Source organism: Myotis brandtii, unplaced genomic scaffold, assembly GCF_000412655.1.
Source record: "Myotis brandtii unplaced genomic scaffold, ASM41265v1 scaffold397, whole genome shotgun sequence".
Taxonomy (NCBI): domain Eukaryota; kingdom Metazoa; phylum Chordata; class Mammalia; order Chiroptera; family Vespertilionidae; genus Myotis; species Myotis brandtii.
In genome coordinates this window covers 5,158,759-5,184,250 of record NW_005365229.1, presented here as the reverse complement: position 1 = coordinate 5,184,250, position 25,492 = coordinate 5,158,759, and the positions used below count along the sequence as shown (strand labels likewise).

At 43.6% G+C, this 25,492-nt stretch overlaps 1 protein-coding gene and 1 pseudogene across 2 annotated transcripts in view; one reads left to right on the top strand and one right to left on the bottom strand.

Annotated features, from left to right (window-relative positions):
- Positions 1–1,331: 1,331 nt before the first annotated feature.
- The window catches only part of MEFV (Mediterranean fever), a 47,319-nt gene continuing 23,158 nt past the window's right edge, over positions 1,332–25,492 (bottom strand). The window contains exons 1-10 of one of the 2 annotated variants that reach the window (XM_014545142.1): positions 15,123–15,536; positions 10,868–11,686; positions 8,648–9,027; positions 8,119–8,214; positions 5,648–5,878; positions 5,210–5,232; positions 3,112–3,227; positions 2,904–2,936; positions 2,532–2,564; positions 1,332–2,404 (exon numbers count right to left, since the gene is read on the bottom strand). In XM_014545142.1, the coding sequence (XP_014400628.1) occupies positions 1,851–2,404; positions 2,532–2,564; positions 2,904–2,936; positions 3,112–3,227; positions 5,210–5,232; positions 5,648–5,878; positions 8,119–8,214; positions 8,648–9,027; positions 10,868–11,686; positions 15,123–15,399 (2,562 nt within the window). In that variant the 5' untranslated portion in view covers positions 15,400–15,536 and the 3' untranslated portion in view covers positions 1,332–1,850. Of the gene's footprint in view, positions 2,405–2,531; positions 2,565–2,903; positions 2,937–3,111; positions 3,228–5,209; positions 5,233–5,647; positions 5,879–8,118; positions 8,215–8,647; positions 9,028–10,867; positions 11,687–15,122; positions 15,537–25,492 lie in introns of those variants that run through there. The other variant, XM_014545143.1, reaches the window with a different exon arrangement.
- The window catches only part of LOC106727249, a 6,898-nt pseudogene continuing 1,743 nt past the window's right edge, over positions 20,338–25,492 (top strand).

The window sequence follows — 25,492 nt, the reverse complement described above, 5'->3', positions numbered from 1 at the left end:
GCTATGGTCTGTGCCCAGTCTCCTTTGAGTATTTTTTTAATGGTTTAAAGGAAATATCACAATAACTCCTGGTACTCATTTCGCTTCATCATCATCACCACCCAGTAGCCTACTATTCCAAAAAAAATTCCTCCCTGGACTTCAAGTTCTAAACAATGGTCCTCCTCAGGGAGGACCTTCATAGCTGAGACCAGGCTGGGACCAGCCTATTTCATGTCTTTGCCCTCCTACCAATCTTGGTGAGACTTCTTATTATATCCTCAGTTGTACGAGTTTTGTTCAGCTAGTCTTCAGATGGTTCTTAAGGGTGGTTGTATAATTTAGTTGTAATTTGATGTGGTTGTGGGAGAAGGCAAGCATGTAGGAATAGGAAGTACTATATACTTTAAAAGGGTGAATTGTATGATATGTGAATTATATAACAATAAAAAACCACCAGACACAGGGAAAATTTCATCTTACATATACAAATGTTTAGTATCTAAAATATTTATAAAGAAATACTACAAATAAAAATAGTTAAGTATCTAGATTCTATAAGTAAATAGTCAAAGGAGCTATATAATTTCTATAGAAGGAAACAAAAAGTAGAAATTCACTTGGAAAAATTCAGTGCCTCAATAAATATTAATGATATGAAACACAGGTAAAACCCCATCTCTGTTAAATCAGCAAAAAAAAAAAGTCAAACATTGCTTTGGGCAGAAACATTTTTTAATCTTTCTGAAGGATTGTCTGGCCACTGTAGCAAGTGTTATCAAATAGTTTATATTTTAGAACCATTTTAGGAATAACAGGAGAAAAAAATAAGTGTTTGGGGAGGTGGGGGGAAATATATACAAAGCTGGTTGTGAAAAGGTTATTAGTAAGGGATAATTGGGAGTAATAAATGACCAACCATAGGGAACAGCTAAACAAGTAGGGCACGTGAACTGTGTCAGCAGATAGATTATTCGCATAGAACCAAGCTCCATGAAGACAGCAACGCATGTGTTTTGTGGTCTGGTCATAACCATGGAGAACTGGAGTCCAGTTTGGCTCTAGTGTGCAGATGTGGAAAGAGGAGGTGCGGTAGGAAGAATTTGGAGTTTGATTTGATCCCCCCACCCCTTATATCCTTTCTCTTTACATGTCTTTAAATGGGGGATGATAGCGGGACATCTGTGAACTAAAGCACCTAATATTCCCACAGATTTTCAGACAGAGATTAGGACAGAAAATTTGACACTTAGAATATATGTCAAATGTTTTCCCACCACAGTAGCTCCATCTCTTTCATGGTGTTCAGTGGGGAAATGGTATCTCACAGCAATCAATCAAGTGACAGCAAATGGAATTATGATTAAATCTTCTAATCAATTTATTTATCAGGCACAGCCAATACTCTTAAGAACCACAGTTCATTAATCCAGATACAAAAAAAATGTATAGCAAACCACTTTGCTTATTTTTTTCCCCCTAGACAAGTCCTCAAGACAGGGGAGAATAAAATGAGGGGACATATCCTTGCCATGGGTACTGAGGGAACATGAGGGTGGAATCTCTGTCGCAGGAGCATCTTAGGGTGTTAATCCATACAAGGGTTTATTAAGCCATGCACTTTCTACTCTGAAAAAAACATGGCATGTCATCAGCATATGTGTTCTCTTCACCCTTGGTTTACCATTATTTGAGGACCTAGCTTATTTCTACTACTATTCCATAAGCTCCTAGGACACAAGGACTATTCTCTGATTTATTATATTTCCCAAAGCACCCAGAACCCAATGTATGTTCAATAATAACTGGCGAGAGTATAAGTTCAAAGTACAAGGCTGGGAATTGGAAGAGAGATGCAAAGTGTAGGGCTTTCAGTGAGGCCCCTGGTCACTGACTGGACAGATGGTGAGAGGACCCATGTTCTTCCCTCCACCATGTGTCCCAGGGCTGAAGGTAGCTTGAAGGGGCCCAGAGAAAGAGAAGCTGGTGAATGTGTAGATGTGTGATTTGGCTGTCACATTGTAAAAGGAAATGTCTCCAGCCTTGTAATCCAGGAAGATGCCCACACGCCTGGGGGGCTCCCTCACCCGCAGGAGGGTCGGGGGGAAGGTGGATGCCTGGTACTCATTTCCCTTCATCATCATCACCACCCAGTAGCCATTCTCTGGCGACAGAGTCATGTTCCCCTTTCTGCTTGTGGATGCCTTGCAGATACCCAGGACCCACCCTGTCTTGTCTCCCACCTCCACTTCCCAGTAATGACGGCCAGAGCGGAAGCTCGGAGAGCCCAGGGCAAAAATGCAGCTATCAAATCTTTCTGGACTGTCAGGCATATGGATCCACTTGTTTCCAAGTCTAGCACTCTTCAGGTCATCAGAGATGATGAGGTTGGGGTGGGCAGTTTCTGCATCCAGAACCACATTAACTGCAGAGAGAATTAGAATACCCAGCTGGGAGTCAATGGGCAACATCCCCACAGGTTCACCCCACCTCCAGAAAAAATGGACAGGGATCCATCAGGCCAAGACCACTCGCCTTGATCTGGCACTTACCGGCATGTGCCTGAGCATCAATCAGTTCTGGAACTACAGAGAAAAAAAGAGATGAGGGGGGAAATCCTGAGCATTCCCACTCAGAGGGCTAAATCCACCTGGATCCCCACAACAAGGAAAGACAAGAACCCATATGCTCAGGACCTGATTCCTCTGCTTGGATATAACCCCATTCCTCCCAGGTACCAGGGCCTCTCTGGTCTGATGGGTTAATCCAGCTAAAGGAGTTTCGCACAGAACCTGTGAGGGCCTGTCATGACCTTTCTCACAGGTATTTTTCTCACTCTCTTCTAAATAATGCCCAGAAATCAACAGTACAAGGAAATATCACAATAACTCCTGCTCAGCACATATCACCACCACAGTACTTACCATTGAAGGTTTCCATTTCTGAACGTAGGGTTCCTAAAGGAGAAAGAGAACTAGAGTTAATTTCCCCAGCTGGGGACAGATCAGAAGGAGGCTGAAGGCAGAGTCAGAAGACTGAGAGATGGAGAAGGGATGCCCGGTGGCTCTGGGCTACATGGATCTCTGGGAGGAAGTGAGTGGGCACCTTCTATCTTCCCCCAAGCCCACCTACCTGAGAAATGCTTCATGCTCTTCTCCACAACCTCTGATTTCTGGTGGAGCAGGTGGATCTTCTCTTTCACCTCTAGAGGGGTGGCCCATGGCTCAGGGACAGTCACTGTCTTGACTCTAGAGATAAAAGACTATTGTCCAGAGAGGGCTGGAGCATGGAGTGGCCCAAGCTCCCATAAAATGGAGGGAGGTGCAGCCTCCACAGGGCACACCCAGCCCCGCCTGGGCTTTGCAAAAAAAATTCCTCCCTGGACTTCAAGTTCTAAACATTGGTCCTCAACTTTGACCATGCATTTGCATCACCTGGGGAGTTTTTATTTTTTTAAATCTATTTTTATGTATTTCAGAGAGGAAGGGAGAGGGAGAGAGAGATGGAAACATCAATGATGAAAGAGAATCATTGATCAGCTGCCCACAACCTGGGCATATACCCTGACCGGGAATTGAACCATGACCTCCTGGTTCATAGGTCGACACTCAACCACTGAGCCAAGCCAGCCGGGCTCACCTGGGGAGTTTTTAAAAGCACTGATGTTAAAACCACAACGTGTTTTAATAATAGCCTTAAAATGCTTCTTATATTGAAATGCTCAGCCCAGAATTATCTATGTCAAATTAATTATACTTCCTCAATCATTTTCTTTCTATTGAAATAAAATGATAATAGATGAGGAAAAAACACAATGAAATATTACTTCACACCCATTAGTATGGCTGTAGTTAAGAAAAAAAAATAGCCAGGTAGCTCAGTTGGTTCAAGTGTCATCTCAATATACTAAGGTTGTGGGTTTGATCCTTGGTCAGGGCATGTACAAAAATCAACCAAGGTATACATAAATAAGTGGAACAACAAATCAGTGTTTCTCTCTCCCCTTTCCTGCCTCTCTAAAATCAATCAATAAAAACAATTTAAAAAGAAAAAGAACAAGCCTTAGTAAGGATGTAGAGAAAGTTGAACCCTTGTACATTGCTGGTGGGAATGTAAAATTGTGCAGACACTGTGGGAAATATGGTGGTTCCTCAAAAAAACTAAACATAGAATTACTACATGATAGAGAAATTCCATATCTGGGGATATACCCAAAAGAATTGAAAGCAGAGACTTAAACAGATATATCTATATCAATATTCATAGCATTATACACAATAGCCAAAAGGTGGAAGCAATCTAAGTATCCATTGATGGAAGACTGGATAAGCAAAATATGGTATATACATACAATGGAATATTATTCAGCCTTTAAAAATGAATGAAATTCTGACGCCTGCTATAGCATGTAGACATTATGCTAAAGGAAATAAGCCAAACACAAAAGTACAAATATTTTTTGATTCCACTTATATGAAGTAGTTAGAGTAGTCAAATTCACAAAGACAGAAAGTAGAGTGTTGAGTGCCAGGGGCTGGGGTTGCGGGGAATGAGATGTTTAATGGTATGGAATTTCCATTTGGAAAGATGAAAAAGTTCTGGAGATGGATGGTGATAATGGTTGCATAATAATGTGAATGTACTTAATGCCACTAAACATACATTTAAAAATGATTAAAATGGTAAATTTTATGTTATGTATATTTTACCACAAAAAAAAAAAAAGACTTGAAATATTGATTCCTGAGTTACACTCCTGAAGATTCAGCTTTAAGTCACCAGCCCTAGCCTGGATGTCAGGATTTTGTAAAGCTCAGGGGGTGATTGTAATTTCCGGCCTCCTCCCTTCCATTCCCTCCCCTGCCTGCGGGGCTTTGCAGCTCCACTCCAGAAAAGCGCTTCCCTCCCTGAGGCTACAGGCACTCTGCAGGAACAGTTTTCTTGAGGTGAATTGCATAGGACACAATCTATTAGGGAGGTTTCTTAGGACGCCACCAACAGCATGGCAGGCTGTATTCATTCTTTCCAGTCTTCAACCCCATTTTCTTCCTCCCGATCACACTCCTGTTTTTGCTACACAAATCCAGAAAGGCCTTACGTAGCAGCAGGAAATGGGAGGAGCCCAGGAAGGAGTCCCAGACCCAGGGCTGGGAGCATCTCCCTTCTAGGACTGCCTTCCCAAATGCTTCCTGCAGCACACCCAGGGGATCACCAGGGGAGCTCTCGGTACCTGCGCAGGGTTACTCCGATGTCCTAGGAGAAAAAAGAGGGAAGCTCTCCGTTACCAATCTCCTAGGGGCTGCACTAACTACTGGCCTCTCTTCCTGAGTCCCAGTGCATCCGCAAACCTGGGGCACCTCTCCCAATTTTAATTCTAATTCCCCAAGGTGCAGCCCAGCTGTGGCCTGCAACAGAACTGCACCCAAGTCCTGCTGATCTCTTCTGGGAGATGCCAGGAGATCCCCTCATTCTGGGCCACTCTGGGCTCCTAAGAGCTCACAAAAGGGATCTGGGCACAAGAGGCATTGTGGGTCACCAAGACCAAGTCCCACCCTTGGGCCCAAGGACCTCACCCCCTGGCTGGGGCAGAGCTGATGTCTGTGTTAGGAGCCCATGTCTTCCTACTGGGCACAATGGGCAGGGCAAGGCCAGGTCCAGCCACACTCACCTGCATAAGCTCCCATTCCGGCTGGCACTGCTTGGTCTCCAGCTCCTCGATCAGCTCGGTGAGAAGGGCAATGTCCCTGGACACTTGGGTGTCATATGTCTCCCTGACCTGGACAATGGTCTGTGCCAGCTTCTCCAGCCAGGCTACAAAGAGCCGCTCCTGCTGCTCCAGGAACCGGCACAGCTGCTCCATCTGGTGCCGGACTCTCTGCTTCTGGATTTCAGTTTGTTTCTGGGAACGGGACAGGGAGGTAAAGGGGTCTGTGCAGTAAGGTGGATGTGTGTGCTCCCAGGGGATCCCCAGAAGCCCACCTCCTGGAGATAGATAAGAGGCAGGCTTTCTTAGAGGCCTGCATTCCAGAGAAGGCGGCAAAATGGACCAGAACCTTTCCACAACAGACGGAGGGTGGAAGGGACTGGCTCTGGGGGAAATGCCCTAAAACCTGCTGTTATGGGTTAAATTGGGTTCCCTCTAAAATTCATGTTAAATTTCTAACCCCCAGTACCTGAGAATATGATCTTCTTTGGAAATAGGGGTTTTGCAGATGCAATTCGTTAAGATGAGGTAATACTGGAGTGGGGTAGGCCACTGGAGTGGGGAAATTTGGACACAGACACGAACATGAGAACACCATGTGAAGAGACAGGGAAAAGACAGACATCTACAACTTGAGAAGAGAGGCCTGGAACATGTCCTTCCCTCATGGCCCTCAAGGAACCAACCCTGCCAAGACCTTGATTTCTGACTTCTAGCTTCCAGAACTGCAAGATAGTAAGTTTCTGTGGTTTAAGCCACCCAGTTGGTGGTATTTTATTACAGCAGCCACAGGACACAGATATCTGATGTCACCTTCTTCCTTGAAAGCTAGTGTTGAGGATGGCATATACCTGGGGTCATAAATGGACAAGATTATGACCACCAAGCTCTCCAGAAGGGAAACCTCTCCAATCCCTGCTCCCCTGCCCCAAGTGCTGGCATGCAGAAGGTTCTCAATATGGCTCTGAATGGGCTAGTTAGTCCATTTATTTGAATGTAAGTGAATTTGACTTCCACTACCATTGCACACTGGTCAACCATTAGTTCTCTCACCCTGTTTCTCATCATCACTAGGAAGCTTCTATGGAGAGGTGCAGTGGCTAGAGCACCTTTTCCTTCCTCCCAGGAGGGTGAGGACCTCTTAGATCCACTAAGACTGGACTTAAGAAGTCTCATCATTTTGGGCTCAGACCTTGGTTGCGGGCACATCCCCAGTGGGGGATGTGCAGGAGGCAGCTGATCGATGTTTCTCTCTCATCGATGTTTCTAACTCTCTATCCCTCTCCCTTCCTCTCTGTAAAAAATCAATAAAATTTATTAAAAAAAAAAAGAAGTCTCATCATTTTGGGCTCAAAGGACAGGACTAAATTTCCTCACCCAAGGATATTTTTTCCATTGAGAGAGGAGGGGAGGGAGGAAGGCAGTGGGAGAGACAGAGACAGAGACAGAGAGAAACATCCATCTGCCACCTCCTGCACGTGCCCCAACTGGGCCTGGGAGTGAGCCTGTAAACAAGGTGCGTGCCCTTGACCCTTCAGTGTGTGGGCCACTGTGAATTTCTTAAGTGAAGGCTAGACCCTCTTGTCCCCCTAGTTTCCCTGAGCAGCTGAGTCCTGACTCATGCTTCTCAGGGGACATCCCTGACCTCTGTTCCATCCATAAGTTCGAAGCCTCCTGGGGTTATAGGAAAGGGTTTTTATTTTACTACAATTTAGGAGTTTCCCGAAAGCCAGGCACTGGGCCAATGTCACCTTCCTCCCATTCTTTTTTATCTTTGCCTGTTTCCCATTGCAATGTGATGGGTCCCAAAAGAAATCTGGAACCCAGAGAGGGAGATAGGATCCAACCAACAAAAGTGCATGAGATAAGTTGAAGCGCCTTGGGGTAGGTGCCTTCACTTTAGGTAAAATGGAAGCAATTTACACATCCAAGAGGCTGGGCACCAGCTCCACAGAGGAAGGCCAGTAATCTGTGGCATTGCAAAACCACGGTTCTAAAGAAAATGTGTACTTTAAGCACTTGCATTGTAAAAATCAATATGGTTTTTGTAAAAAAATAAAATGGACAACAATGCTAAGAGCAATAAAGAGAAGTATTCAAGGTTGAAAAGTCTCTCCTCCCTGTTCCTCAATCCCATCCCTCAGCCACAGTCACGGGCATTAGTTCCTCTAAACCATTTTGTGGTGAGTATGAGAAAGTGTGACAAGGTCCTCAGAGATGCCCCTCCCTCCGAGCTCTGTAGGGACCAGCTCATCCTTGGACACCCATATCCCTCCCCCCACTGCAGCCAAGAGCAGATAATTCTAAATATATGATCAGCTCTGCTTCCCCGTGAACCAGAGTAGAACCTTGCGGACCCCTGTTTACTCTCTGTCCTTCCCTCCTGCAGGGGTGAGCCTGAGTGAGGACTGGCCATAGAACACCCTTTGCCTTACCAGGTAGTTTGCAGTGTTCTTATCCCCTTCAGATCTCTGCTCTTCTCCAGATCTTCTCAACGCCTTCAGATGCTCCAGCTCCTTCTGAATTTTCTCCTGGACAAAGAGCATTTGTTGAAGCTTAAACTTGGCTCCAGCTCTGTTCAGTTGGTGCCAACTCTAGAGGGGAGAATCTGCTTTAGGGCATAACGCTGAGGGTGCTGCAGCTAAAAGCAAAGGGAGGGATGCCCAGGAAAGAGAAGAATGAATCCATCACACTAAGGGAAGCAGAGCCAAGAGGAAGAGAAATTCTAACGACTTCCTGTGAGCACCTGCATTTCGCCATACCTGAAGCAAGGCCCTTGGACCTCTCAGCTACCCGCACTGGTAAAGTTTTTCTGTGCTGTCCAGGTTTATATTGTGTTTTTGCCATTTACAGCTCAAGAGTGGCAGCTAATGCACCAACCTCCTAGCGTCATTGGGCAAAGGAAGCAGGCCCCCACATGTCCAAGTGCTCAGCAGAGAAGGGCCCCCAGGCAGGAAGCCCTACCTTGTATTCCAGGGCAGCTTCCTCGATGGGGCGCACCCGGTGGCCTCGGTGCTCCTGGCTCAGGCTGCAGATGAGGCAAATAGGCTCCCTGTGGTCCTCGCAGAAGAGCAGCTGGACCTGCTTCCTGTGACGCGTACATTGCGGCGGGGGCGTGGGGCTCAGGCTGCCCATCGGTGGGCCCTCCTGCGGCTCGATGCCTCCAGAACTCTTCCCTGGGAGCGAGACCTGACACCTGAGGCAGTTGGGCAAGCAACCATCTGAGGCCTTGGGATCCTTAGAAGCAATGGAGCAGCTGCAGGAATCATGCACACAAGTGCTACCAACCAGATCTCCTTCCTGGACCCGGGAGAGGGGACACACAGCTTCATCCTGCGGCCTCCCTGGGAACACAGCAGTGGAAAAATCCCCTGAGTGACAACCCCCAGATGTGACAAAGGGGTGATGCAAAAGCACAGCGGAGAAAGAGCCCACACCCGGGACTCGGGAGTTCTCCATTGAACTGTGGCCACTTCCTAGCTTGCCCCGCTCCGAGTCCTCTCCAGCAAGGCAGCAGACAAGTCCCTGGGACTGAGGGTTAAGGGCTAGATCTCATGACAGCCCTGAGACCTGGAATTCTTGGGGACTTATCCTAAAGAAAGGCCTTTCGCTGTAAATCCTATGCCTTCCTCCCACACACACACTGATCTAGCAGTTGATATAAAGACAGCAAGACATTTTGACTAGCGTTTGCTTTAGCACTTAAAACCACCCAGGCCGCTCATGACTTGCGTAGGAAACGCCCAGGAGACGTTGACTGGCTCATAGCCAGACGCCCCCGCCCCTAGCAAAGTCCCTGGCACCTGGTGAGCCTTTGGGAAAGTGCGTTAAATGAAGGAACAAATGGACCGCCTTTCACACCCAGGTTCCGGGAGCATGAAATGAAAGAAAAGAAGGGGATTTTTCTAAGGCTAAAGGGTGTAATCTGCCATAATAACATACAGGTATGACTAGCTCTGCCCCTAGACCATAGCACAACTTTACAAAGCAGAAATGACAGGTCCTGGCCAGGTAGCTTAGCTAGTACAGCATTGTCCTGATAGGTTTGATCCCAGGTTTCAGGTTTGATCCCAGGTCAGGGCACATACAAGAATCAACCAATGAATGCATAAGTAAGTGGAACAGTAGAACAATAAATAAATATATATCTCTTTCCCTCCCTTTCTTCTCCCTCCCCTTTTCTCTCTAAAATAAACTTTAAAAATTAAAAAAAAAGGCAGAAATAACAGGAGATCCAAGAAGAAATAGAAACACAATCCATTAGGGCCCTCCCACCTCTTCCTTTCAGAAATTTCTATATCTGTGAGACTGTAAGAAGTCCCCCAATAATCATTCTCGCCTCCTTCCCTTGTGATAGAATTGTTCGTTGTCCATATGGCTGATTCCCCCGACTCAACACCCCCCAAATAAAACTACATTTCTCAGCCTCCTTTGCAGTTGGTTGTGGCCATTTGACTATATTCTGACTAGAGGGATGTAAATGGAGCTGTCACAACCAGCTTCTAGAAACTCCTGGGAAACTTCTAGAAACTTTCCCTAAGTGATACTGTTCTCCTTTGTCTCTCTATCCTGCTTCCTGGAATGAGGATGCCACTATCTGAGACCATGAGTTTAAAAGCAAACTTGATGAGCAGGAGCCTGGGTTTTGGCCCATAGGGTACCACATCTGCCCTGGACCATCTGTTTATGATTTATGTGAAAGAGGAACAAACTTCTATCTTGTTTAGTTACTGTTACTATAGTGTTTCTGTCATTCAAAACCCAACATAATCCTAACTTCTTCCTCCTTAGTAAGAGACCTAGGGTTTTGGCCAACAGCTCTCCTCTCTGCCCAGAGAGAGGCAAATGGCAGATTCTCAACCCCATGACATACTGCTCTGGGGTTATTGAGAGAAGGGGATATTTTTACCCAGTCTTTCCCAGATACTCATCCTGGGGTTCATAAAGCCCTTGGAACTCTAAAGCACTTCAGAGTGTGTAAGAACTAACAAATTTGAAACAACAATTTGTGAAGATGTGCATTTTTTTTTTCAGGATTTACAGCCTCCAACAGATTCTCAAAGGGTTGGGGACCTTAGGGGGCAACCAGGGGTGCAGTAACTACAGAGGGGGATAAAAGGAGGCCTGTGGATGTCACCCTTCCTAAGGATACCAGGTCTTCTGGATTCTGGGGTCCTTTCTTACCTGAAGACAAGGGGACTTCTGGATTTGAAAGCTCACTGCCTACTGCCTCCCCCAAGGTCTTAGGGGTCTCTAGACCCTCAATTCTATTTTTCTCCAAAAGTGCTGTGTATTCTGGATGCTCCCAGGTCGTCTCCTTTCCATTCAACAGTACATTGGAAAGTGTATTCCTGAGTGTTCCCCTATCCATGATCACAGAATGTTCTGGATTTCTGGAGCCTTTCGCTACAGCCATAGTAGCCCCTGCATCCAGAGTGGCCACTTTGCTGGGGGCCGCTGCTGAGTCCAGATTCTCACTTCTCACTTTCTCCTGAGGCAGAAGAGTTTCTAGATTGGAGAGAGCTCTCTCTCTGGAAGAAATGGTAAATTCAAGACTTCTGGGTCGATTCTTTTTTGAGGGTGAACGTGCTTCAGATGCCTTGCATTCTTTCCTTCCCAGGGACCCAGCGTATGACCCACTGGAGAGCCCCTGGAGCCTTCCTGCAGAGCTGGCATTCCTGCGGAGCCTGACACTGGGCTCACCGCCCTTCTCCCCCGGCTGCTTGCTGGGGAGTGGGCTTCTCCTGGAACACAGAGTCACACCCCTGGCCCCCGGCTTGCCCTGCACATCCAGGCCCTCTGAGCCCTTCTGATCTCTCCGTTTGCCCTGAGGCTTCTTCTGGGGCCCCTTCCCAGCCTCGGGCTGGCTGGCTGCTCCATCACCACTTTGCTGCTGTCTGTCCCCTTCCAGGCCATCTGGCATCTTCAGGCTCTTGGGCTTATTCTCCCCCGAGGAACAAGACATTGCTGGACAGTCAGTGCCACTTTCTTGTATCGGATATTCTGAAAAGACAAGGAGATGCAAAGGCATGAAAATGTCAGGTGCTTAGGGCCCAGGGCTGGGGGGAAAGAAGAGAGAATCCCCTCAGAAATTAGAGAAGTTCAGAATATTCTAGACAATAGCAGTAAATTACCATGAAATAAGAACATACTATTTGCTATATATTTTTCAAATAGTGCTTTCAAACTTTTTAGGTAGGAGGATTTGTTTCCAATATCAGAATTCCAAAAACAGAATTCTTCATGCATAACTAAAATCCTAGTTTATTGGTGTAAATTTGTGTGTGATTATAAAATCAATCAGTAAAGAATTCCCTTATAAGATCAATCAATAAAGAATTAACAGGTGGAAATTAGACTTTTGATGATGAGCACACCCTATATCAGCGGTTCTCAACCTGTGGGTCGCGACCCCTTTGGGGGTCAAAAGACCCTTTCACAGGGGTCGCCTAAGACCATCGGAAAACATATATAATTAGATATTGGTTTTTTTGTTTAATCACTATGCTTTCATTATGTTCAATTTGTAACAATGAAAATACATCCTGCATATCAGATATTTACATTACGATTTAACAGTAGCAAAATTACAGTTATGAAGTAGCAACGAAAATAATTTTATGGTTGGGGGTCACCACAACATGAGGAACTGTATTAAAGGGTCGCAGCATTAGGAAGGTTGAGAACCACTGCTCTATATAATGTATACAGTTATCAAATTATAATTATACCAGAAATTTATATGATATTATCAACCAATGTTACTTTAATAAAAAACAAACAAACAAAACTCGCCAGGAAAACAAAACTCAATTATAACAGTAAGCAAGGGGAAGAATAGAAGTATTCAGAATGGCAAAGTAGTGGTAATCATTGAAGGGTGATGGGTACAGAGAGACTTCATCTTAGTATCCTCTACTCCTGAGTGTTTGAAAATCCATATTTAAAGGTTTTAAAGAAAAACTTCCATACAGAAGGGAACAGCAGGATCTGTACCTGTAGATGTTGACATCAGATAGAGCAGAAAAAGAAAATCTCTCCTGAAGATTTGTAAACACAAGTCCTCTCTTTTATGCTTCAGCCCGAATTCACATTATTCATGCCCGAAAACCCTCAAGAGAGTAATTTCATTTGAAGAGGGTACTGGGTGGCATTGCCCCCAGACAGTTAGGGTGAGAGGAATTTCCACATTGCTGCATTTTGTACTGGAAAGTTGTTAAGAGAATAAATCCTGAGTTCTCATTTTACCATATGAGAAGATGGGTGTTAACCGAACCTATGTGGCAATCATTTCACAATATATGTAAATGAAACACTATACTGTATGCCTTAAACTTATACGTAATATATGTTGGTTATTTCTCAATAGAACTGGAAAGCGATAATTAAGGTGTTTGGCCAAAATTTTGAAATCGGGTTATGAAGGACAGTTAAAACTTTAGGAAGTAATTTATTTGTTTTTCCTTTGGTTTCATGAGGTGAAGAAAATCACAAGTCACACAGATAAGAAAGTGTAAATGGTAATTAAAGAAAACAACACACAGCTTGCCTGGAAATGTCAGGATACTGTTTAATAAAACAGAAATGACAGGAAAGGCTTATTTCCAAGATTTACATAAAAAGGAGTTCAAGTACAGCATGAACTATCACACTTGTGGCCTTCAGTATTTTAAAATTTGGTTACTGATACATTTTAATATTAATTTGTTAGTCTTGTTAGTAACAAATTTAATAAAATTTAAATCAAGTATTTGCTAATATCCAAAAGAATCCCTGAAATATCACCCTCAGATATAATTTGAAAACCACTACTCTAATAAAGAGATGAAGATACCCTGTAATTAGCACCTTAATATTTGGTTTGAGGAAGCTCTTATTGAAATTACTTCAGAGTAGTTTAAAACACTTTGCTGTTGGCTTTGTAGGAAAACATGAGTTATCAAAGCTGACTTAAGAACTGGTGAGAAATCCTGAAGATGCAGATTTTAGAGCATGAAAAACTAATTTAAAAATTCCATTCATCAAATTATTCTGGATTCAGATTACAGTTGGTTTAGTTCTGTCACTTTTTCAAAGAGCAGATAATTTTTGTTATTTAAACTGTTCTACCACATAGAAACACATGAAAATAATTTCTAATGTATTCTTTTTATGAAAATATATTTTATTGATTTTTTACAGAGAGGAAGGGAGAGGGATAGAGAGCCAGAAACATCGATGAGAGAGAATCATTGATCAGCTGCCTCCTGCACACCCCCCACTGGGGATGTGCCCGCAACCAAGGTACATGCCCTTGACTGGAATCGAACCTGGGACCCCCCAGTCCGAGGGCTGACGCTCTATCCAGTGAGCCAAACCAGCCAGGGCTCTAATGTATTCTTAAAGTGTAGAAATAGAAGAAAAATTCAAACACCAAAGAATATTTTTTTAATGATCATGTGTTAGCCATCCTCCAAAATCTTTAAAAAGTCTTTAAAAGCAGAAATCGAATAGGCCACATTAGCTAATCACAATATAACAAAATTGGAAAGTACAGCAAAAGACAGAAGAAGCAGGAGAAGGAAGGAAAAGAGGAAAGAAAAGATGAAAGGAAGAGGAGAGAGAAGAGAGAAAGGAAGAAAAAGAAAGGGAGGAAGGAAGGTAGGGAAGGAAGAGAGGAAGAAAAAAGAGGAGAAAGTCCTCGTGAACAATTTTTAAATGCCTTTGTAAAATGTGTTAGCGAAGAACTCAGTTGCAGGGGGAAAAGGGTGGGTGGAGGTGAAAGAAGGTATAGTAGGGATAATTGGTGATGGAATTTGTTTGTTTGTTTGTTTGTTTGTTTAAAAAAAGAAAAACTCAAGTCTTGGCCAGGTAGCTCAGTTGATTAGAGTGTCGTCCCCATATGCCAAGGTTGTGGGCTCGATCCCCAGTCAGGGCACATGCAAGAAACAACCAATGAATGCATAAATAAGTAAGACAACAAATCTATATTTCTCTCTCTCTCTAAAATCAATCAATAAAAAATTATTAAAAACTCAAAACTAAAATTATGTGGGTAACAATAAAAAGATTACCTATCAACCCTGTTAATAGGATTGGTTAGCAAGCCACTTTTGCTCACCCAGAGACTCGTCTGTGCATACGTGTTAATTATCAATAACATGAGGAATTCTCTGGGAAAAGTCATCTAGCTCCTGCCTCTCCTGATCCTTCCCTGAGTCAGAATCTCAGCTGCCTACTCCCGCCACCACCCTTTTAAGCCATTGGGAACCTTAGTTTTACTAATCCAGCTCCAAAGCAGGGAGAAAGACTTGCTTGGCCAAAGTCACTAACATCTTGATAGAGCGGGACTCCTAGTCCCCAAGTCAGAGTGCACTGGTCCAAACACATGCTCATTCTTGCACCTTCCACCCCACCTCATGAACGGCCAGCAGAGGAGGGGACATGGGGGTCTGCTCACCTGGGTCAATAGCCCTGTGGAGCTCCTCTGCCAGGAGGTGCTGGTTCATGGCCCTCAGGACCTGCAGGGTCAGCTGCACAGCATACTTCTCCCCGTAGTGGCTGAGCAGAAGACTGGCCAGCTTCACCGGCCTGGCTGACGGGAGCAGGCCTCGGGGTATCCGTTGTTGCTCCTTCTCCAGGCTGGTGTTTTGCAGCTTGAACTTGAATTTCTCAAAGTCATAGGGCACCAGCTCCTCCAGGGAGTGCAACAGATAGTCACTAGGGGTCTTGGCCATGGTGTTGACCAGGAGAGGCCAGAGCCAGCTGTCTGGCTTCTGGGAGGAGAAAAGGCCCTCTGTCCTTGAGCCCAGCGGGTAAGTGAGAAGAGGCAGCTTGTGAAATAACGGAAAAGGGACAGGAAATGCTTTGTGCTTTGGTGGGAACTGAGGTTCTGAGAGTCATTGCTGGCTTTGTGTTCCCTTTGTCGCAGACTCAGAGGCTTTTCCAGCTGGGAGGGCTCAATGCCTTGCCACACGTGTGGTCCTCCAGTGCCCCAGCTCTCACCTCCAAGGTTGGGTTGTAGAGAGGTGGGTAAGTCTGTGAGGGAGGGTCTGGGGTTGGATTCCAGCCTCTTGATCCTTCGGCAGGCACTCAGATGCTTCCCTCTCTCCTACTTCCAAGATTCAGGGCTGGGGTGTGGGAACCAGAGTCCCTGGTCCCACGCCGGAGAGGACCATGATGAGGGTCAACCCCTCTGGCCAACTGTTCTCCAGACTCTTGGGGTTTTACTGACCCTCCAAAGCCAATGGTGAGGAGAATAGGAAGCAGCAAATACAGCCCTGCAAGGTCTGTGGCTCCCTGCCCAAGAAGGCAGGCAAGGCCAGAAGGGCACCGCCAGGAGACAAGCCCTGGTACCACCCGTTGATTCAGTTCCAGTTGTCTGGTACCACCAGCAACATGAGAGCCTCAGAGTGCCATGCTCAGCAGCACCATCCTGATTTGTTTGTTCCCAGGGCTGACTCTGTCCTGGCTTCCTGGGAGCAAACCCAAGCGAGAGGGCACTCATCCATGCTCGTTTGCAAAACACATATTCTGAACACCATGTGAGGATGCTGGAGAAACAAGGTGAATAAGACATAGGTGTTCCCATTGAGGGGTCCTCAAGGGGGCTCATGGATGTTGTACTTGAGGTGAACTGACTTGTTCCTCAGTTAACTGCTTCTGTCTTTCTGCATACCCTGATCTTTATCCCCAACGTTTTGTTTTAAAAAATTTCAAACCTATAGAAAAGTTGAGAGCATAGTACAATGAACACACACACACACACACACACACACACACAAGTGTGTGGATTCACAAACTGTTTATATTTCATAGTATTTGGTGATGATCTCTCTCTCTCTCTCTCTCTCTCATATTCATGCACCACTTTTTTTTTTAACTGTTTGGTAATGAATTTAAGACATTATCAGATATCACTCCAAATACTCTAGATACCCTAAATACTAAGAACAAAGATACAAGTATATAATTTCAAATAATCAGAATACAGTCATTACACTCAGGAAATTTAACGTTGTCAAATCAAATTTCCTCAGTGTCCTGATAATGTCCTGAACATGTTCGTTTTTTTCAATCCAGGACCAATCAGAGATTATGTGTTGCTTTTAGTTGTTATGTCTCTATAGCAGTCCTGGGCAAACTACGGCCCGCGGGCCAGATCCGGCCCGTTTGAAATGAATAAAACTAAAAAAAAAAAAACCGTACCCTTTTATGTAATGATGTTTACTTTGAATTTATATTAGTTCACACAAACACTTCATCCATGCTTTTGTTCCGGCCCTCCGGTCCAGTTTAAGAACCCATTGTGGCCCTCGAGTCAAAAAGTTTGCCCACCCCTGCTCTATAGTCTCCTTCCAGCTAGACCGCTTTCACACTTCCATGCTCTTTTTTTTCTTTAATTCTTTCAAGACATTAATGTTCTTGAAAGTCTATTCCAAGCAGAATGTTCCTCAACTTAGATTTGTGTGGTTGTTTCCCCATTATTAGACTGGGGGTGCATTCAGGAATCCTCGAGACCTTTCCATTGTAAAGGGACATTTTTCTTTGTAATTAATAAGTAACCTGATTGGGCAGAAGTGTCTGGTCCTCCCACAATCTTTCATCCGTGGTTTTAGCATTCATTGATGATCCTTTCCTAAATCAGTTGCTACAGTGGTGGTTGCAAAATGGTGATATTTCTATCACGTAGATTGTCACTTGTAATCCATATCCTGGTTAAAACTTTGTCTTTCTCATGACATTTTTTTTACCGATATTTTGTTGGTAATGCAGATACCCTCCAACAGTGCAGACTCTGTGCCCAGCACAGCTTGCTTTATCTCCATCATCTCCAGCATTTCTGCAGCTCCCCTTCAGGGCAGGATTCATCACCCCATTTACAGACAGGATTCAAACCCACTCTATTAGCCACTTTGCAATATTGTCTCTCTGTATGATAATTTATTATTTTACTATGCATCACTTTATGGATATCACCTTTTCAGCTGACCAATGATGCTCAAAATGTCAGTGACAACATTCTGGTGCCTGGCTGAACAAACAGCTGTGTGTGTGTGACCAGCCTGAGACCAAGGCTTCAATGAGTTGTGGTTGATTGCATTTATCTTATTGTCCAGTTGGCTCACGTGCTTTGTATTTTACAGAGCATTCAGTGCTTTTGGTTTAACAGCTGATTACATCCAATTCTCTGGATCCTGCTGAGAAAATAACCCCCAACCCAACGTTTTCCCTAAAAAAATGCATGAACCCACATGCACATTTCCAGTGTAAATGTCAGAGTGTGAAATTCTCAGGTTGGGCCAGAAGGGTGTTGACTGGGGTGTTTCTAGGACCAGGACCAGTAGAAGAAACGCAGCTGCCTCCCACCGCTGACACAAGCATGATGAAATTGTGCAATGACTGGAGTGCAATGACTGGAATTGCTTTCTCTGACCCCGTCCTGACTGGCCAGGAAACTCCTCTAAGCTGAGATTAAAGCACCTATGACAGAATTGGATAGGAAGTGGGGCTTTCCAGGCGGCAGCAGGCTCTTTTGCAATTGCAGGGACACCTTCTGCAATGGGCAATTCTGAGGAAAGGACTTCTTGAAAAGTGATGTTTTGACGCCACTGAGAGTCTCACAAAGCTTCCATTTATTTCAGGTTCCAGTTAGTTTTTAAATGAAGAAATGTGGAAATAGGATTACAGCTCTTGGGATGCATTTTAAACTTTTTCTTGAATACATACTATCGCTAATAAATTTACTGTGCTTTGCCAAATCTTTGTCATGCTCTTGAATCCTTCCCTTTTTTTTCAAATATATTTTATTGATTTTTTACAGCGAGGAAGAGAGAGGGATAGAGTTAGAAACATCGATCAGCTGCCTCTTGCACGCCCCCTACTGGGGATGTGCCAGCAACCAAGGTACATGCCCTTGACCGGAATCGAACCTGGGACCCTTGAGTCCGCAGGCCGACGCTCTATCCGCTGAGCCAAACCGGTCAGGGCTTGAATCCTTTCTTGTTCCGGGACAAGAATCTGGTTTGGGTTGAGGCCTCCTTTGGCCTTCCCCTTCTTGTGTGCCACCAAGGATCACCATCAAGACTACTTTCTTTTTATTTTCTTTTTTTAAATGTACTTTTATTGATTACAGAGAGGAAGGGAGAGGGAAAGAGAGATAGAAACATCGATGATGAGAATCACTGACCGGCTGCCTCATGCATGCCCCACACTGGGGATCAAGCCCGAAACTCGGGTATGTGCCCTGATGGGGAATCAAACCATGACCTCCTGGTTCAGAGGTCGACGTTCAACCACGGAGCCAACGTGGCTGGGCAAGACTACTTTCTAATATCAGGTAAACATAACTAGACTGTATTCACCTGCATGATAGTCTGAGGGCCACCTTTTTCCTTAAATCCTTGTCATCCATCTGGAGCATTCTCCTGCCTGCCACACCTGCCAGTTAGCAACTGTAACAACTTAAATGACTATCAGCATGTACTGGCTTAGTAAATTGTGGTGAATCTATTCCATGAATTGTACAGCATCCATTGAAAACAATGCAGTGGTTTTCCATGTGCTAGTGTGCAAAGATGGTCAATATATATTAAAAGAGCATGTTTACAATACAATGTGACAGTATAATCCCATGTGTATAAATAATAGGAAAATATTATAAAAATGTAAATATCTCAAGGAAGACTCAAGAAATAACATGGCGCCCTGACTGGTTTGGCTCAGTGGATAGAGCGTCGGCCTGCGGACTGAAGGGTTCGATTCCGGGCAAGGGCATGTACCTTGGTTGCGGGCATATCCCCAGTGGGGAGTGTGCAGGAGGCAGCTGATCAATGTTTCTCTCTGATCGATGTTTCTAACTCTCTATCCCTCTCCCTTCCTCTCTGTAAAAAAAAATCAATAAAATATATTATTTTAAAAAAAGAAATAACATGGCAACCTCTAGAGAGTAGAATTGGGGGTAGGAGTTGTGCTTTCCCCGCTTATGCCCTCTATATATTTTTGTGTTTTTTAATGAGTATTTAAACATTTTATGGCACATGAAACAATCTGTGAATACATTTTCAGTGTAAAATAATAAGACAAAACGTAAAATACAGCAAGAATGTTAGAGTAAGACTTTCATGTTTTGCTCACTATTATTATAACAAAAACTTAAATAAAACCTAATTGCCTAGCCAGTGGGTTGAGCATCAACCTACGAACCAGGAGGTCAGCGTTTGATTCCTGGTCAGGGAACATGCTTGAGTTGTGGGCTCTTGTGCTATTGCTCATATTAATGTCTAGATCAGTGGTTCTCAACTTTGGTTGCACATTAGAAATATCTGAGGATCTTTGGAAAATCCTGATGCCAAGACCAAATATATCAGAATCTCTAGCCCAGCCTGCAAGGCTCAGTGATTGAGCGTTGACCTATGAACCAGGTCAGGGTTCGATTCCAGGTCAGGGCACATGCCCAGGTTGTGGGCTCGATTCCCAGTAGGGGGCGTGCAGGAGGCAGCCAATCAATAATTCTCTGTCATCATTGATGTTTCTATCTCTCTCTCTCCCTTCCTCTTGAAATCAATTTTAAAAAATATATATTTTTTTAAAAAAGAACCTTTAGGGGGTGTAACCTACGTGCTATATTTGTGTCCCCTCAAAATTCATATGTTGAAATGCTAATGCCTCATGTGATGGTATTAGGAGGTGGAGCCTTTGGGAATTGCTTTGTCATGAAGGTAGAGCCCTCATTAATGGTATTAATCCTCTTATAAGAGACCCCATAGAGCTCCCTGGCCCCTTCCACTATGTGAGGGAGAACATAGAGACTGGCAGTCTGCCTTCTGTAAGAGGGCACTCACCTAACCATACCGGCACTCTGATCTTGGAATTCCAATAACCAATACTGTGAAAAACAAATATCTGCTGTTTATAAGGCACCCAGGCTGTGATATGTTGTTATAGCAACCCTAATAGACTAAGACACTAGTCATCAGAACTGTTTGGTGTTTTTGTTAATCCTCACCCGAGAATATTTTTTCCATTGACTTGGGAGGGAGGGAAGAGAAAAGGAGGGAAGGAGAGACAAAAAGAGAGAGAAATATCGATGTGAAAGAGACACACCATTGGTTGCCTCCTGAATGTGCCCCTATTGGGCCGGGTATTGGACCTGCAACCCTTTGGTGCATGAGCTGATGCTCTGACCAGTGAGCAACACCAGCCAGGGCTAAGCATCCAATCTTTTCAAAGCTCCAAAGGTGATTCCAATATGCACAAAGCTGAGAATCAGTGGTTCAGGGGTGGGGAATAATCTGGCTCTTGGGCTGTGTAAGGTCCTCAAAGTCATTTGGTCTGGCCCTGCCAATTAATGTTTGACCAAATATAGCAGGCTACTTTTTAAGTTGGTTAATTTTGTATGCTCCTTGAACGATGTTATAAATATACAAATGACCGTTGGCAGAAAAAATTTCCCCACCCCTGGAGATTGTGAGCAAACTGTTCTCGCACCAGTTCCCATTTTAGGGAGAAAAATCCCCATCTCAGTTTTTAAAACGCTCAGATTTGGGGGCTGGTTAAACTGACTATAAGTGCTAAGGAAAGGCCAAGAGATAAGCTCTCCTCACCCCATTCCACAGCTTTACAGGGGGGACTTGAAGAGAGAGAAAGCAGAGTCAGGCAAGGAGGCTTGAGACTAAGTGTTAGTTGATTCTGAGATTATTCAGCCCAGATCACTAGGCTAGAAATAAAGATCCAAGTTTCCTGGAGGGCCCTTAGGATGGTTTTTCAGGAATGTGAAGGTGACTTGCAAGTGCAGGAGGAAAAAGCATAAAGTCCCTCAACCCCCTCCGTATTGTGAGCTCCTTGGGAGCCGATTCACCAGTCTATTCCCTGATCCCCTTGATTTCAGTCTAGACAACATCCTCATCACACTGTGCAAGAATTCATGGAGATTCTGGAAGGTCACAATTGCAAAAATTTTAATATGACCCCTGCAGGTTCTCTTTGCTTTCAAGAAGACAAACAACTATGGCATCTTAGGGAGGACTATCTTAGCTAGAGAAAGGGATGAGTTCTCTCCTGGATCCTTTAGCCTCCTATTTTTACTACATTAAGTAGCTAAGCAGCTATTAACAACTGCTTTATAAAATACATAGAGTAGTTGTTTTTAAAAAACTTTTAACAGATAAGAGGAAGTAAAAACAAAACAAAAACCCAGGAGGCAGAATGGGAAGCAACTCAAACGTTTCTCACTTCCCCTTCACATAAGCACGAAGGATGCTTCCAAACATATAAAAGTACTTGAGAGGCCAAGGCTATTTTAGATTTGTTGTTTTATAAACAGAGCCCTTGTTTCCTAGAGCCTTTAGAATACTTAACAAGTTTTATCAAATATAAGTCTACCAGAAAAATCCTAATAGACTTTCAAAGCAGAAATAGAATGAATTTCATTTTCTAATCAATGCAGTTAAAAAGTTCAATAAATTTTCTTGACCAGATTATCCAGTTGATCAACTCTTGTCTCAAAGGTGAAATAAGTTAAAAACAGCAATGACAAACTATTCTGAAATCACCAATAAGGAGAGTATTCTATATAAAAATTACGTGAAGTAACCAAAGCTGTACTTAGAGGAAAGCTCATAAATTTTTTTTATCATTAAACAACAAAGACTAGAAATAAAATACAATTATATTTATTGAAAGTTTATTTTGTAAAGAGCCTGCATTTAAATATATTTCACTTAATCTTTATAATACTTATAAGGGCAGCACTGTTTTTCACCCCTTTCAAAATACTCAGTATAACTAGGCACATCCATTGCAATGTTCTATGTTCCTAGTTTCCAAGAGATATTTTATATTTCTTGACTCAATGCTACAAGCACTTATTAATGTTTAATATGTACAGGGCACTTTACGGGATGAAGATATGAATAGATGTTCTCTACCCTGTAAAATTCCAGTCCTGGGTGATGTTGATGTAGCATAAGGGCAGAGGAAGACACAGGTGATAGTATGACTGCAACTGACCTGCCTAGCTGAGGTAAACTGTGTTAAGTGCTGAAAATGAGGCCTAAACAAAGCACTGGGGACCCAGAAGAAAGTTATTCTGACTTGGGGTGGGGCAGGAATCTCATGCAGTGCTTAGTGCCACGTTCAGGGCCTGCATCATGAAGATTTTTTGTTGCTATTTTGTTTTGCTTTGGTTTCTCCTGTCAGCACAGTTTCTCAGAGATGGAACTGCTTGATCAAAGAGGAGTAACATTTCAAGATTCTTCAAACACACTGTCAAATTGATTTCCATAAAATGTAGTGAATTCCCAGGATCTCTCCCCTGTGTGGAGGCATTGGTGTCTATAAAGGTCTGAGAAGGAAGCTTTTCCCACAGTCAGGGCACATATAAGTTTCCACTTGTAAATTAATCCTCTGGTGCTCAATAAGTTTAACATTGACAGGTTCTTCTCAGTGGTCGGCAAACTCATTAGTCAACAGAGCCAAATATCAACAGTACGATTGAAATTTCTTTTGAGAGCCAAATTTTTTAGACTTAAAGTATATAGGTAGGTACATTGTTATTAACTTAATTAGGGTACTCCTAAGGCTTAGGAAGAGCCACACTCAAGGGGCCAAAGAGCCGCATGTGGCTCAGGAGCCGCAGTTTGCCAACCACTGTTCTAGGTTGAAGTTCTCTGGGCTCTCTTTCTATAGAGTGGTTATGATGATCTATAAGCTTTGCTAAGACTGGGGATTCCCACATTGATTTTGTAAACATTTTTGTTGTTGTTGTTAATCCTCACCCGAGGATATTTTTCCATTGATTTTTAGAGAGAGTAGAAGGGAGGGAGAGACAGAAAGAGAGAAACATCCATGTGAGAGAGGCACATCAATTGGTTGCCTCCCGTATGCACCCTGCAGGGTCAAGGATCGAGCCTGCAACCGAGGTGTGTGCCCTTGACCAGAATTGAACCAGGACCTTTGTTTGGCTCAGTGGATAGAGCGTCGGCCTGCGGACTGAAAGGTCCCGGGTTCGATTCCGGTCAAGGGCACGTACCTGGGTTTCGGGCACATCCCCAGTAGGAGATGTGCAGGAGGCAGCTGATCGATGTTTCTCTCTCATCGATGTTTCTAACTCTCTATCTCTCTCCCTTCCTCTCTGTAAAAAATCAATAAAATATATTTAAAAAAAAAAAAAAACATGGAGAGCATTCTCCTCTAAATGAACAATGAATGGATGCAGTTTTTTCTGCTTCTTCTTTCTCTCCTGATCTCAAAACTTGAGAAAATAAATAGAAATTGAATATGTTACCCTGTTCCAAGGGGAAAGAGTTGTATTCAACCAGTAATGGGATGATAGAAACACCTATGTTGATCCCAAAGCTTTTACTCCAATTAAGGCTGATTTTTTCTTTTCTTCCTTCCCCCGTATCCAACGACTTATTTCAAAGTCAAATAATTGTTTCATTTACTTGGAATCCTGCAATCCCTTCACACATGTGATACCTCTATGCTTCACTGGGAAGCTCAGGCCAGGATGTGGTACTGGAAATCGTGGTTGTAAGAAAGACTGGAAGCATAATATTTGGATCACCATCAGTTTTGCCTGAACTCAAGCTGATTTCTGGGGCAGACAGCCTCTATATCTATCTCCTTTTTAGGATTATTTTATCTGGAGCCTTTGCCAGGCAGTTTTTTCAATATTAAAACAAAACCAAAATGAGGGAAAAACTCCTCTTGTGCTTAATTCAAGGCTATTGTGCTCCCATAGGAGTGAATTAATTCTATGTTATAGTAATGCACTAAATTAGTCTTACATTATGTTTTTTAAAAATTTTTTAAAATATTTTTTTATTGATTTCAGAGAGGAAGGGAGAGAGAGAGATAGGAACATCAATGATGAGAGAGAATCATTGACCAGCTGCCTCCTGCACGCCCCACACCACGGATTGAGCCTGCAACCCAGACATGTGCCCTGACCAGGAATCGAACCCTGACCTCCTGGTTCATAAGTCAATGCTCAACCACTGAGCCATGCTGGCGGGACAATATTTTGACAATAGAATTATCTAAGTTAGGTTACTGAGTTCTAAGAGAAGATAAAGGTAAAAGTGAGAGTTTTGGAATTATGTTCTGGATAATTTCAGTTAAGAGATTTTAAAATAAAAATTGATATCTGGCCCTAGTTGGTTTGGCCCAGTAGATAGAGCGTCAACCTGCAGACTGAAGGGTCCCGGTTTCGATTTTGGTGAAGGGCACATGCCCGGGTTGTGGGCTCAATCCCCAGTGGGGGTTGTGCAGGAGGCAGCTGATCAATGCTTCTCTCTCATTGAGGTTTCTATTTCTCTCGCCCTCTCCCTTGCTCTCTGAAATCAATAAAATTATAAAAATTAAAATTAAGTTTTAAGTTGGTATCTGAACTGGGTTATATGTTTCTTTTAGCTGAATCAATGAAAACAACTACCTAACAGTGTTTCTAGCAATCTAAAGACAACTAGTAAAATTTTCTCCAGCTCAATTTTCCTCCATGTCCTACCATTCCTTCCCTCACTGAGACCAGTTATGGTTTACACCCTTTTCATGTGTCCCTTTCTTCTCCCTCCTCTCCTCAGACAAAGTTTAGAGGACTGCAATAAAATGTGGGTTGGTAAATAGTGATTTAAGATTCAAATAGAGATTAAGAACACTATGCCATATACGCCAGGCCCCTTGAAACATATGCTGTGCAGATGTTTCATCCATGCAGCAACTGTGTCAAGCAGCAAGGATGGGCCGGCTTCCAACCGATGAAGTTGTCTTGTCTAAATCTGTGTAAGGTATTACAAATGTGTCCTCTTCCCCCCAGTCCCCCAACCT